General features: G+C 32.3%; 1 protein-coding gene across 1 annotated transcript; it reads left to right on the top strand.

The window, feature by feature from the left end:
• Nucleotides 1-1,785: 1,785 nt before the first annotated feature.
• Nucleotides 1,786-6,086, top strand: LOC133697058 (uncharacterized). Its single transcript, XM_062119395.1, has 9 exons — nt 1,786-2,283; nt 2,420-2,606; nt 2,694-2,827; nt 2,931-3,043; nt 3,181-3,424; nt 5,000-5,152; nt 5,343-5,422; nt 5,540-5,589; nt 5,767-6,086. The coding sequence occupies exons 1-9, from the start codon at nt 1,801-1,803 to the stop codon at nt 5,895-5,897; spliced, it is 1,575 nt and encodes a 524-aa protein (XP_061975379.1). The 5' UTR covers nt 1,786-1,800; the 3' UTR covers nt 5,898-6,086.
• Nucleotides 6,087-15,920: the final 9,834 nt, after the last annotated feature.

The following is a 15,920-nucleotide window of genomic DNA, read 5'->3' as shown; positions in this document are numbered from 1 at the left end:
AGTAAATTTTTTTGATGACATTAGAATCTTACACCTATTTTGCTTGTGTTTTTTCTTTATTTTTAATTTCATCATCTCTTAAAAAAAACTTATTGGCTATTAATTTGGGCTTAAAAGGGTTTAATTATGCATGCAAAATGAAAGATTGAAGATCAAATTGAAAATTTTAAAAAATTACTATTTCAATTCACAGAATGAATAGCAAATAAGTGCACAGTATAATATAACCCCTTTAATTCTTTTAATAAGTTTTTTTTTTCATTCCCCCCCTTTCTATCATTCTTTTTTTATTTTTATTATTTAACATTTGATTGATTTTAAAATTGTTTTTAAAATTTTTTTCGGTTTGTTTTTTATTATTGTAGTTTCAAACAAACATCATGATATTTGATTTGTGCTTGATTTTAAAAGAATTTATTTTTATTATTGTATAATTAAATAAAAATTAGTTTAATTTTTTTTAAAATTCAATGGATTCAATTATCCAAATGATGAATTTGTTAGGTTAAGCCGCATGGCTCGGATCTAATATGTCGGCGTCTCATTATTAAAAAAATATCATCTTCATTTTATTTTTTAAAATCAAATCATGTTTTTTCACTGATTATCCGAGTTACCTTTAAACTTGCTAAGTCAACTGGGTTACATTAATAGAATAATTCTCATATAATTTAATTTTAAATTCAAATTAGAAAAAAAATTAAATAAGAAGATTTCTAGCTAGATTAACTAGCTCCTTAAATAAAATTTAATAATAACATCAAATAATTTTTTTTTATTTATGTTAAAAAAGTTTGATTAGCACGACCAGTAAACTAGTGAAACCTGTAAAATCAGCCGCCGGGTCTACCATGTTCTGATGTTATCGAAGGTGCTGAATATTGATCACAAAATACCTTCATTGATGTGATACATCGATTTTTCCAAGACGGTATCCATACTATCTTTGAACAAAAGCACAGTTTTTTCGAAACATTTTTCGAAATATTGATCATAAATACCTTCATTATTTATCAATTTGATGCTTGATTAATAATTCTTAGCCATGACCTGGTGTTGCTCAATATCTACAGCCATCCATCCATGGCCGCAAATTAATGCCCTCTACTGCGCAATCAAAGGGGCAAAGATCCAATCAGCCTCCTGCTGTTATTGACTCTCTTCTAGAACGCATCAAGACCGCGTTAACATGTTTTACAAGTTCCTGCCAGGCAGGCTGTGACTTGGTCCAGGGTAAGTTTGTAAGAAAATAAAAATAAAAATAAAAATAAATTTAATGCTACTCAATTGACCTGGTAAATCAAGACGTCACTTGATCTGAATAAAATGATATTAATTTGATTAACTTGTAGCCCAAGATCTTAGGTTATGGTTTCATTTCTATAGTTTTCGACAATGGCATTCGGACTTGTGTGTTAAATGTATCAAACAAATTTAATGATGTAGACAGACATCAATACAACAATGATATCCGATTAGTTGGTAACATTAAATATTAACAAAATATGATAAAATAAACTTCACATATATATATATATATATATATATATATATATATATATCATTGGATCAATGGGACCGATTTGTAGATCCACACTAATCCAACAATATACAAGAATGACTTGGGAATTAATTAATTAATTAGTAAAACTCGAAAGCGAACCTGGATTTTCATAAAGATATTGCGCCGCTCCCCTGGAGCCAGATTCTCGCAATTATTGTGATCCTCAAGTACAATAAAGTGTGGGGGTATAAAAGTCAAAGCCCTCCCAAAGTAAAGGGGGATCTTATTATTTAAGGATGGCTCTGATACAGGCTTTGGATCACCAGAGAAACCTCAAAACAACAAACCTAGCTAGCCGCTGGACACATCTTGCCATGATGTTTCAAAGGCTATTTCTTCTCCAGTCTTTCTTACTGTTTTCCTTAACCACTGCAACTGCAACTGCAAAACGTCTTAATACTATTCCAAGGCTTAGTCCAATAGGGCCAAGAGTTTGGCAAGACCAGCCTGATAAAACTACTTCGGGTGAATTTGATGGAGAAGATTTTGAAACATTTTTTTACAACCAAACACTTGATCACTTCAACTATAGGCCTGAAAGCTATGACAAATTTCCGCAACGATATTTGATCAATTCTAAGTATTGGGGTGGTGCGAATGTTAGTGCACCAATCTTAGTTTGTCTGGGTGAAGAAGCACCGATTGATGGAGATCTTGCCGCTGTTGGATTTCTAGTTGACAACGCTGTTCAGTTTAATTCTCTCCTGGTGTTTATTGAGGTACGGATACAATTAGTTCACTTAATTTAATTAGGCTTGCCTATGCTTGTATTTGTATATATGTTGTCTTTGGTACGTTGAACCTAATGATTGGTGATAATAGTCTTTTTATATTTATATTTATGTCATCGATCAGCACAGATATTATGGAAAATCAATCCCATTTGGATCAAGGGAGGAAGCCTTGAAGGATGCAAGCAAACTAGGGTATTTCAACTCAGCCCAGGCTATAGCAGACTATGCAGCCATTATCATTCACATAAAGGAGACACTAAGGGCTCAATATTCTCCAGTTATCGTCATTGGAGGATCATATGGTGGAAGTAGGTGGATACGTACTATATGTTCTCCATGGATATTATGGAAGAAGACTTTGATTCCTTAATTCTTTTTCTCTCCATGTTTGTTAGTGCTGGCTTCGTGGTTTCGGCTCAAGTACCCTCACATTGCCCTCGGAGCCTTGGCCTCATCAGCACCAATTCTTTATTTTGATGATATCACACCACAGGATGGATACTATTCTATAGTCACCAAGGACTTTAGAGTAATATATTTTGAGTTTTCACCTTTAATTTTCTCATTTTAAATTAGTTTTCTTAGATAAGATAAATAATATTGTTTTATACGTGGGAATCTTGCGAGTGCAGGAAGCTAGTGAGACTTGCTACCAGACTATAAAAACGTCATGGTCAGAAATTGATGAACTTGCTTCCAAACCCGATGGTCTCTCAATGCTTAGCAAGAAATTCAAGACTTGCAAGTAATATATATATTTTCATTTTCTTTAACGTTGCTTGTTCAACTGAATATATATTCACTATAATCGTACATGCTAATATATAGCCTTGTTATATATTTTGATCTATTAACTATACTACGTGATTTTCCTTGCTGCAGTCCCTTGGCTGATGCCATTGAGCTCAAGGATCACTTAGACACAATGTATGCTAGTGCTGCTCAGTACAACAGGCCACCAACATATCCGGTTAACGAGGTCTGTAAGGGCATAGATGGCGGTGGTTTTGGAGATGATATTCTAAGCAGAATATTTGGTGGTCTTGTTGCTTATAATGGAAACCTCTCGTGCTATGTCAATGCACACACCGACCCATCTGAAACAACTGTGGGGTGGCAATGGCAGGTAAAATAATTACTCTTCTAGTAAATTAATCCGCATGACAATTATTTCTTCACTTTATTTCCATTCTTCCCTCCATAATTGCTTGAGGTTTTTTATATAATTTAAGATAACGTAATATTTGATTTGTATTATATGTAGTTTGCTAAATTCTTCATTAAAATTATGAAACAGTATTCTTCACGCTGGTAGTATAGCAACCACTATTTTTGCATCAGCACCACCATCTATTTGCGCCGTCCATCATTATTGCTAATAATTAATCATTATAACCACTCTTCTGCCACCACCACCACACCTTTGAACACCATTGCAATTACTATCTTGCCACTATTATCACTTATCATTATCATTATCGTAACAATCTTCATCACCCAACGCAGCATTATTATCACTATAAATATTATCATTTATATATTCATATATACCGATCACAATCATAATTATTATTACTTTTCAGCTATTGTTATTATCATGAGTAACATCACTTCGCTCACCTTATTATTATAATTCCAACAACTATGTATGAAAATAAATATTTTGTTTTTCTAAGAAAATATTTTTCTTATTATTTTCAAAAGGTGTAAAAATAACTTTTTTATTAAGAAAATATCTTACAAAATAGTTTCTAGAAAAATATTTTTTTTATAAAACAAACACAGCTCTAGATAGTAAAAAATATAATTTCAATTAATATGGTTCATTTTTAATTAATATCAATTAGTGTTAGGACATTAATATTTTTTTTTATTTATCATTTTTAATCATCGTGTCTTCAATTTATTCTTCTTATTTTATTGATAATTTTCTCTTAAAAAAATTATTTTCACACACACACACACGTATAATCAACAATTTAAACAAGTGACTGGTATTTCAATCAGATATGAATTCATTTCATGGTAACTAGTGCTTCCACTAGTTTTATAACATGCGCTTAAGAAACTTGATGCCACGTGTCACGCTTTGAATAGCAACATCATTTAAAAGAGTTGAGTGACAATTAATAGTAGTGGCGCAAAAAAAGAGACAAAGAAAGAAAAGAAAGAAAGAAAGAAAATTAGAATACAAAAGTTATTTGAACATTTTGATCTAGGCTCAGCAATAAATTATTGGGTAATTTGCTCTACTTATCTTTATATTCTAGACTTAATCTTTCTTTATTATATTCTTATATTTTAAATCTTTCTTTATTATATTTTTCTAGTAAATATTTTTATAATAATAAAAATATAAATACTGGAGACATGCTTAAACTAACTTGATTTATTACAAAAATTAATTTGATAAAGAAATTGAATTGTGTTAAAATTCATTTGTTCATAGTTATTCATGTTAATAAATTATGTTATGTTTGAGTTCATAACAAAAGAATATATTAAAAATTAATAAGGAAAAATTTAACTTATTCTCCTAGTTTTTTTAATTCTCTCTCTCTCTTCTCTATATATCTATTTTTATTCCATGATTAATTAATAATTAGTGTTGAAGTTATATATATATAATGAATCCATAAGACCCTCTTAATTTATATACTCTTAGAAGTTTAATTTTAAAAATTCAATGTTGTGTGTTTAGAGATGCAGTGAGATGGCGATGCCTATTGGTATTGGGAATAATTCCATGTTCCCACCAGATCCTTTTGATTTAGAAGACTATATAGAGAATTGCAAGAGTTTGTATGGTGTCCCAACTCGTCCTCATTGGGTTACTACCTATTACGGAGGTCATGTATGTTCTCTTTAATTAATTTCTCCTTTTAATTAACTCCTTAATCTTCTATTAATGCATGTTTTCATCTTTTTTTTAAAAAAAAAAATTCTTTCTTTGTATATTTATTTATTTTCTTGATCTTGACCTCGATCGGGAGGTCATATACATCACCACAAAAATTTAATCTTTATTTCTTTTTACTATGTAGAGTATAAAATTGATTCTTCAAAGGTTTGCTAGCAATATCATCTTCTCCAACGGGCTAAGAGATCCTTACAGTAGTGGAGGGTAAGTAACTAACAACATTGAAAAAGACAATGATTTTGTGACTTCTGATTGTCACATTCACAGGTATAAAATATAGACCTAACCAAATTTAACATGTCCGATCATCTGTATTTCTAGGGTTTTGGAGAACATTTCAGACACTGTTGTAGCTGTCAAAACCGTCAATGGTAAGCACGCCCTTCCATTCAATCATATCCTCACTTGAAACAAGAAAATAGGATCAAAATTTGGCTAGGAAGCTCCATCAATGCTATAACCAAAGTGAAAACAGAGAAATCTGTACAAGGGAATTTTGTGGAAGTTCATGCTAATTAACGGTACAATATTCACTACATTAATTTCAGGGTCTCATTGCTTGGATATACTTTTTGCGAAGGAAACTGATCCAGAATGGTTGGTCACACAGCGAAAGATAGAGATCAAGATTATTAAAGAATGGATTAATAAGTACTATGCTGATCTAACCATGTTTTAGATTCATGCACACACAAAAAGTTGTTACCAATAAAGGAAAAAAAGGCAGTGGAAATTGAAAATATATCATTTTCTTAATTTTCCCAGCTTAGATTAATTCTTAGCCATCTGCAATAAGAGTTGTAGAAAATCTATAGGAAGTTGGTATTTATTTAAAGGGAAACTCTATGGAAGTTATTAGTTGCTCATAGCCCTGTGATTGACTTATGAAACTTGGAGCTTCAAATAAAGACAACCCTTCATATCTTCAACGATTAATGTATAAATTAAGTACTAGAGAAACCAGATATTATTGTTTACCTTTGAGATAAAAAGGATTACGTTAGCAGTGCTTAGTTACGGTTACAAGATGAAAGGGGAAAAAAAATTGTTGAAGTAGAAATGTGTTTGGTTAAAAGTTAAATATATAAATAAATTTATTATTAAAATAATTTTAGAATGAATTTTTATATTTTTAAAACAGGAAGTAAAGATGGAACATGTCTTTATAGATATATATTTTTTTTTATTTCTAAAGTATCGTTGTAAGAAAACCCTCAATTCAAGAATTATTTAACAAGATATATAAGGATAAAAATAGTTATTATCCTATTTGAAAAACTCAAGTCAAGGGTTGACCAAGGGCAAGACTCTGGTCACGGGTTGGGAAGGTCAACCCGAGATGACCCGAGTCAACATATGAATAAGAATAATTATTATTATAGTTTTAAAACTCAACATGAGAGTCGGCCCGGGGCAAGGCCCAAGTCACGCGTCGGGTTGATTGTTCACCTGAGTTAATATAAGGATAAAAATTGTTATCATTATAGTTTTAAAATCCGAGTCAGAGGTTAAGTCGGGATAAAACCTAAGTCATGAGTTGGGATGGTCAGCATAAGAATAAAAGTGGTTATTATCATAGTTTTAAAACCTGACTCGGAGATCAACCCAGGGCAAGGCACAGGAGAGTCAACCCGAGTCAATATAAGGATAAAAGTGTTTACTATTATAGTTTTAAAACTAGACTCGTGGGTCGATCCGAGTCAAGACCCTAGGTTGGCTAGGTCCCGAGTTGACTCATCTGGTCAATCTCAGTTTTATAACTATAGTCATCATAATATTATTAATTTCAAAACTCAATATAAACCAAAGTGTGTGTGTATTTTATTTATTTTTAAAATATAAAAGTTTGACAGTAATACATATTAGAGGTAAAATATATATATATATTTTTATATCTTGTTATGATTTATCTATCATAACCAAACAGAATACAAAAACAATAACTTTTTCTTATATGCTATAACCAAACATAATTATATATATATTTTTTGTCTTGCTTTCTTTGTTCTCACTGTCTTTATTTTTTCTATCCCAAGATAGTAACTAAACACTACCTTAAAAATAAATACACTAATTAAATATATCCACTATCTTGGGGGTGTAGAGTTTTTTGCATTCTACTTGCTAGTACATGAGTGTTATGTTACAAATAAAATTTCAAGTTAATTTTTAACATCAAATCAAATAAAAAAGGTTGACATTGTGGATGCATTATCTAGTATCATAAAATTTTTAATTTGAAACTTGAAAGATGATGTTTGTGTTTAATAAAATAAATTAATAAAAAACATATGAACTAATAAAACATCAAAAAAGTTGTTAATGCTAATAATATAAAGCTACAACGAGAAGTTTATCTTCCTTGTAAGAAGTAAAAAATAGATTGCACATGCAAATATTTAACCTTGTACCGCGAGGCACTTTTTAATTTAATTATATGAAAATTTAAATATATATTTGTAAGAAAGGAAATTATTTAAATTTTAGAGAGAAAAATTATTTTTAGACAAAATTCTCTTTTCTTATTTTTGTATTTTTTATATAAAAACATAGTTTTTTTTATTAGCAATACGATTTATTAAATAAAAAAGATAATTGAAATAAATATCCAAAAAATCCTAATTTTTTGAAATAAAGACAAAAAAATGCATCCCTTTCATCAAAATACTCTTTTCTTATTCATATGTTTATTATTTTTCTTTTTTAAAAACAAAACATGTCTTTTTTTATGAAAATATATTAACTAAAAACTTATCATAATCTTAAAACAAGTTTAAATAAAAATAAAGAAATCATGAATTGATAATTTTTATATTAATGTATAAAAAACTATAAGAGTAATAAATTTGAAAAAAGAATAAAAAAAATACTTTATTCACGTTGAATATTCGTTAGTAAAGCTTTTAAAAAGTTCTGCACATTATATATTATTATTCATAAAATAATTGTTAATATTACCATAAAAAGCTTTGATATTATTTGAAAACAATGGAATAATCAAATAGTTTTTAAAATATCATTCTAATAATATTTTTTTTAAAAGAGAATCTTATTATGAAATAAAAAAATTAAAGACCATTTAAAAAAATGTTGGATGTGCCTAGGCTGGAAGAATGAGCTTGCTTGACCAGCCTAAAATTAAAAAGGCTAAGTGTTACTAGGTTAGATGGCTAGGCATCTTTCTTTTTTTTTTATAATCATCGAGAGTATATTGAGAAGGCCATAAAGCGAATAGCCAAAGAAAAATACAAGGGATATAACAAAAAAAAAACTAAACAAAAAAAAAACTGATCAATTACAGCAAAGATGACTAGGCATCTTACTAGGTATTTTAATGAAGGGATGAATATGTTCCTATTATTTTTTATTAAATGGAAAGGACAATGTGTTATCTTCCAACATCAATTTACAATCATTGAAGGTTGATCGAAAAATCGGGTATAAGTTTTTGAACTTAAAAATCAAAGTTTAAATATATTTTTTAACTTAAAAATACGAAAAACAAACTATCATAATGACCTTTAAAATCCTATTTTAACCACCAAACATATTTAGATGAACTAAAATCTCAAAATCAAATCAAATAAAAAATATCGAGCCTTAATCTATTTTTTATGTGAATCTCATGAATATATTATGAATATATTGATTCAAAAACCCACAATAAAGTAAATAACAAGCTCAAAAGGTTAAAATTCATATTTGAGATAGAACTTTGTCGTAAAAATAACTCTATATTAGAGAATTGAAATTGTTCAAGTGAATTATAATTCACTTGACCAATATATATGTGTGAGGAAGTTAACGCGTGCCTCTTATCTGGCCAGCTGGATCACTGACTTGAATCAGTAACAAGTAAATTATAATTCACTTTAACAACACAAAATGAAAGAACAAATGCATGCAATGAAAGAAAAAAAAATGCAACGTGAAGAGAATGTATGAAGTTTAATTGGTAACAGAGACAGACGAAGACGATGGCGATGAAACTTCTGCGCAGGATCAGTGGTGACTGGTTCTAGAGACGATGAAGACGATCAACGCTGGTTTTTTTTCTTCTGGTTTTTTCTCTGCTCTTTTTTTTCTACTCTCTTCTCCCCTGTACTCTCTCTTTTTCTCCTCTATATTTTTTTAGTTCCTCTCTAGTTTCGCTTTAGCTCCCCTCTCTGCTCCTCCCCTATTCTCCTTTTCTGTTCTTTCTCATTCTCTTTGTTTTTCTCCACCTTCTCTATACTTTCCTGCCCGTCACCTTTTCTGGTTTTTCTCCTCTATTCCACTCTCCTATCCCCTGTTCTGCTCTCTTCCCCATTTCTCACCTTTGTCCCCCCTTTTTCTTTCTTTTCTTTTCCCCCTCCTATTTTCTGTGTTTCCCTCTTTTTGTTCCTTTCCTTTTCTCCCTCTCTGTTTCGTGTTCCCCCCCAATCATCAGTACATCCTCTGGCTTTTTATAGCCAGAGGATGTAGGCGTTTTCGTTTGTTGTTGTAGGGACAGAGTAACAGTTGGCGTGCATCATGGTGGCGAGAGATATCAGCCGTGAGACATGCTCCCTTGATTGAAACGAATTAGCGCCTTCGCTGCTGCAACGTCTCTCAGCCAGCTGCACGCAACGTCCTCTGAAGAAGACAGTTAACAGTGTTCAGTCAAAGGGCACCGTTTTGCAAATTTAAACGATATTTCTGATTTGGTCCTTGGATGTTTTTACAATTTTGTAACCAAACCCCTGGATAAATTGTAATTGGATCCCTTGGTTTTAACGCTATTTACAAGACAGTCTTTGGTTCTGGATCCATATAATTTGATCCCTATAATTTGATCCCTAGTTAGCTATCAAACTTCAATAATTATGCAATTAAGCTTCTAATTTGATCAAATCAACTCTTAAAAATTATAATTTGACATAAGATTAATTTCTTCCAATAAAAGCCTAAATTGACTTTAAAATCAATTTTTCTTTCAATCCAACCCTCCATAAACTCAATCAAATCCTTGATAAAATTTAATTGAGTCCATAAACATCTGATTTTGAAATTTTCTTCCTCAAATTGAATTTTCCTTGTCAACAAGGCTTTTATTAGTAAAAAATATACTGTCAAATTTCAATTCTTGTATTTTTGAACCTCCTCAACCAATTTCTAATCATTTTATGGGCATTCAAGAATCCTTTTCTCGCTCCTATTATAATAATAATTATTATTATTATTATATATATATATATGTGTATATATATATATATTCTCATTTCTTTTATGGGAACCCAAAAATAGATAACAACAAATGCTCTCTTTTTACAATACTTACGGAGCAAAGACTTTGCGTAGTAAGTTTTGTAAAGATAAACAAACTAAACTTTTAATCTTGATCTTCTCAAAACTCAGCTCATCTGAAATTCTGTTTTTACCGCAATCTCCTTTCAACTAGGAACTAATGATCATAACTTGATTATCTTGAGAACCTGACCTTGGCGCCCCTCTAAATTCTTCTTCTTCTATTTTTTTTTCCTGAAATCTCCTTTGGTGATTTTCTTTTAACCAAAACTAAAATCCTTTTGTGTGGTTGGGCTAACCTGAGATCTCATTCGGTGATCTCTTTTATCCAAAAACCAAAAATCTGTGTGGTTGGGCTAAACTGAGATACCATCTGGCGATCCCCTTTATCCAAAACCAAAATCTGTGTGGTTGAGCTAACCTGAGATCTCATGTGGCGATCCCCTTTAACTAGAACCAAAATTGGTTGTGTTCTTCCTGTTGGCAAGGTTTGAACTTGCTTCTTTCTTTTCTTTGAGAATTTTCTAATGGTAGGGTTCTTCTCTCTCTCTCTCTCTCTCTCTCTCTCTCTCTCTCTCTCTCTCTCTCTTTTATGATAAAGTTTGATCAAACTTTTCACTTGATTCTTTCTTTCTTTTTTCTTTTCTTTCTTTTTTATCTTTGTGATTTTACAAGACTGACATCGGTCCTTCTTAATTGTAAGGTTAACATTTATCTGTCCCCTCTCTTTGCCAAAAAAAAAAGACAGAAGCTTTCCTCGCTCACCACCCGACCTCTCTTTTACGCGATCTATCTTATTCTTTTCTTTCTATCCCGACAAAACCCAAACCAGTTCTCTAAAAAAACCGAACCGACCTCTCCCCGCTGATCGAACCAGGTCCTCGTCTCCCACAGCCGCCATATCTAAAAAAAGGAACAAGAACAGAGCTGTAAAATTTAAATAAAACCAACTGCTGCTTGTGTTGCTTTTTCTTCTATTTCAGGTGACAATAAATCTCCACCGGCGAAGAAGATTTGAAGGAGAGAGAAGGTCGAACCCTAAAGCAGCTAGATCTCTCTTTTTGAGAAAAGGTGGAGGTCACCGCCGATGCAGGAGTAAAGAGGAGACCGTGGGGCTTCAGATCCAACGACCCACATTCCAATAGTAGCAGCGGTGCGTGGAGAAGACGCGTCACCACTGTTCCCGAAGCTTTTTATTGTAATCTTTTTTATGTATGTTATTGAATTATAAAATCAAAAAGACAAAAAAAAAGGAATTTAATGTTTTAATTTGCATATGGTCAAATATCTTAAGTTCAAATAAAATCATGTTGTATTTCACATGAAAATATAAGAATGTGTTTTTACATATATTTTGGGATTTAATAACTGATTTATTAAAGCTTTAAGAATTTGGCTTATGTTTTAATTTTTTAAATCATGTCAAATCACATGTTTTAATTTTGGAAAGCACATACAAACTTCAGGTTAAATGGGGGACTAGCAACTTACCTTATGACTTTTAAGTTTGTGTAAGCCCTAACTCTTCGTTGAGTGCTTAAACTAGTAATGGTTGGTATACATGCCATCTTAGTGCCTACTGAGCCCCCATATTGCTTTCAAGAGGGTGATCACTAAGACAACGAGAGATCCCTTTTTAAAAGATCAAGTAGTAAACCTACCCTATATCTCACGTAAAAAGATTAAAACCTACCTTTAGGATGTATGCTCCGTACATATTGTTTTGCATACGAGCAAGCCCCTTTTGAAGCATCTTCAATTCAGGACTTATGGGGGATATAATGGTCACCACTCAAGAAATTTCTATTGTAGAGTTTAAGCAAGAATAAAAATTCTTGTTTCATCATACAAGAGTTACGACCATATATCACCCCTCGAAGGGCAAGTTCATCAAATAGATTACATGTTCATACATTTATCATGCATGCATCGGGTTGAAAAGTAGGTTCCCCCACATAAGCTTTGCTATACCTGATTGAAAAAGGATGATGGAAATGAAGAAAGAGGTAAGATATAGGCTCATTATCAAAAGAAAATTAGAGCATCAAAGGTGAAGTAGCTAGACTCACATCTGCTTGAACAAGTGTTGAGCATCAAGAATGAAAAAGGAATGCCTGCACAACCTTCCGTAGGAACATCGTTAGTCTACGACACACACAAGAAAAATGATTGGCTTTTCTTGTCAGCATTCCACCAGTAGTGGTCACAGCATCGATGCTCTGCCTTTTCCTTCATTTCAGTCCTGAATAGCAGCATCAACACCTTCAATTATCAATTCAAGATGATCTTCTTTCTGGCTAAGCTGCACTATTAATTGTTCAGCACCTCCACATCTTTCAATGGCACCCAATAGCTGCTAGCCTTTTGTGCATGGTGCATTAGTCTTGTTTGAAGTTACTCCTACTGTGAGCTCAATTCTAGTTCAACAGCACTCGATGCTGGTCTAAAAAAACATGATTAGACACTGAACTTCTACGTGGCAGAGCTCTCTCTAGAGATATTTGTTTGTGGATCTGCAAGTTGGGAATGCAAGAGGGGATGTAGTAGTTTCATATGCTATGAAACTTTCTCCTACTAGTTGTACCAATAAAACACTATAGTAGGTAGAAGAGCCATACCTTGTCTGATAACATGAGTAGACCTCGAACTTCAACGTGGCAGAGCTCTTTCTATAAAAATCCATTTGCGGATCTGTGAAGGGAGAATACAAGAAGGGATGCAATAGTTTTAGACACTATGAAAATTTACCCCATCAGTTTCAGCACCAAAACACTGTAGTAGGCAGAAGAGCCAGACCTGGTAAGAAAAATAGGAGTAGCTTCAAACTTCAACAAAGCAGTTTCCATCTACAGAGATTTGTTTGTAGCTCTGCCAATGAGAAATCAAAGAAGGGGTGTAATAGTGTTAGAACATCTATGATTGTCTTCCACTAGTGTCAGCATCAAAACATAGAAATAAGAAGAAGAGACAAACTTAGGCTGAAAAATAGGAAGAAGACTAATACTTTAATAGAGCAGAACTCCCTCTACAGGTGTTTGTTTGCTACATCGTCAGTGAGAAATAAAAAAGGAGGCAGAGGAGTTTCAGATTCATCAGTTTCTCCCTTGGTAGAGACAGCGCGTGATTTCAAATTTCAGCAGTGGTAGTACTGCATGTTTCCGGGCGCTGCTAAGATTACCTATTATTTGAAAGGTTTCCAACAATCCTCAGATCACAACAACATTAGAAGATTGACACAATATTGAGAGGATTGCTGAAATAATTGAACATGCTATCAAGATGGGAAAGATTGGAGGCTTTACCATGGATTCCAAAATAGTGATGAGAGTTGAATCAGAAGATGACTCTCAATTGAGGAACCTCAGTTATTTTGCCTAGCCAGGTCTTGCCATAACATCAATTGCTCAAATGTCTTTGCCAAGATCGACATCCCTCTATCACTCGAGTTTGTCGACCAGCATCTGCCAGATTCCAAACTTGTTGCCTCAACTCCGTTAAATCTTATCCAACCACTATTTTCTATGTGGTATAATCCAAATAGGAGATTTGAATATCATAGGGGGATTTCAGGCCATTCAGTCAAATAATTACAAGAATTTTAAGAATCGAGTTTGAAAGTTGGTGAGCAAGAGACAAGTTGTTGAGTCTGTGAAGGAGGTTGTCATTGGTCATATTATCACGAAACATCCTCAGAATGACAAGTGATCAAAATTGCTTGGCAAAACACAGATATTGCCAGAGTAGCTGATCCTAGTAGGGTGTTAAACTATCAAATCATTTTTGTTATGGATTTTGTCATTCTGCATTTTGTTTTGGGACCATTTCTCATCCATTAATGAAACATGTCTCTTCTTGTTTTTTTGTTGTTATGAAATCAAGAGATGCTTCTTTCAAAGGGTATTTTGACAAAATATTTTTGATCAGACTCCAACATGCAAAATTAAAGACTGTTTCGATTACAGAAATGACATGATGTTCATTAAAATGGCATGAGGTGACCAAACAATTTTGAACTCACACATGAAACCGAACCACACATCATGTAACTAAGTTTTAGCAGTATGCATAATGACACATAATGGATTCGGTAGTTATGGACTCGTGAATCATGATTCTTACAAGTCGAAATCATTACACTGGATGAGGTTAAAATTTATTGGTTCTAACCGACCTTGCTTGAAATGAGAAAAGGCCATCTTTGTTCATCCCTTCACTTTTTAAAGATATATATCCCTTGCAATCCTATTTTGAGCCTGATAGAATATTCTTTTTCAAAGAAACCCTGATCAGGATCATACCCCACACTAGGGGCAAATGATAGATATTTTGAAGACACTGATAGAATTAATGGATAAAAGAAAGGCTTAGAACAAAAGTTCAAAGATTGAGAAAAGGCTAAAAGATGAAAAGCCATAGATTGAGGGTCATCCAAGAAAACTTTGAGGAAGTCTATGTAAAAGCAAAAAAAAATAGTGGAATGGAAGGAGAATGCCTATCAATTTTAAGAGGGGCAAAAGAGGTTACAATTGAAGAAAGACACAGCAAATGCCAAAAGTAAAAAAAAATCGAGTTTCATATCTTTTGGTGTGAAGATAAAGCCTCTAGTGTCTTCAAAAAAATTAGATTGGTTATTCATAAAAGAAAAGGTTGGATTTGCATTATGACCTATGTTAAGAGAATTCTGATCTTCAAGATTAACAAGGTTATATATCACTTTTTTTACGAAGACAACAAGAGGAAAAGAGATTGATGAATAATTGATGTTGATCCTAGGTTCTTGAAACCCTCAAACACCTTTTGAGCTTGTGAATTCCTTTCTTTTATAGCCATGAACCATAACCTACATTACATGCTTCCAAAAGTCCTTTTTAATCAAGTAAGCAATTCGAACTGATAAATGGCGCTCTCAAAAATTGAAGAGCTTTTCCATAAGGGTCATGACTTCATGAATTAAGCTACTGATTATTATACATGCTGATAAAATTGGTACTAAAAAAGAAACAATCTTTCTTGATAAAGCCTCAAGTTTTGACTTGAGCATCTTGTGTTTCTTGAAATTCATAGAAGGTCACCTCATCATAAACCATCAAAAAAATATACTCAAAATCAGAGTTTAAAATGGATACAAAGAACCATGAAAAAACCATTTTAATCTTACAATAGGTCAATTTCTGTTTTCAAAATACAAGGCAATCAAAGGACGACATATTTTAAATAGCATGTGTTGGATCTTTGACCGAAGAAGTTTGATTTTCAAAAATACCTTAAAAAAACCAAAATCTCTGATTTCATTTCAACAACTAGACTTTGAATAGATGATCTTTAAAATATGAGATTTGATTCTAGAACAAGAAAGATTGTCAAACAAGAAGAATATCAATCGAATTTGCAAAATCCTTAACAAAAATGACATCAACACTTCCTCGACACTCCTTGA

Source organism: Populus nigra, chromosome 1 (assembly GCF_951802175.1).
Source record: "Populus nigra chromosome 1, ddPopNigr1.1, whole genome shotgun sequence".
NCBI classification, from domain to species: Eukaryota; Viridiplantae; Streptophyta; class Magnoliopsida; order Malpighiales; family Salicaceae; genus Populus; species Populus nigra.
The sequence above is the reverse complement of the archived record's forward strand: the minus strand, read 5'-3'. Positions and strand labels throughout refer to the sequence as shown.

Coding starts and splice junctions, on each gene's coding strand:
- LOC133697058 (XM_062119395.1), top strand. CDS start 1,801: ATGGCTCTGATACAGGCTTTGGATCACCAGAGAAACCTCAAAACAACA. Junction 3,425..4,999: donor CTGTGGGGTGGCAATGGCAG/GTAAAATAATTA, acceptor TTGTGTGTTTAG/AGATGCAGTGAGATGGCGAT. Junction 5,153..5,342: donor CTACCTATTACGGAGGTCAT/GTATGTTCTCTT, acceptor TTTACTATGTAG/AGTATAAAATTGATTCTTCA.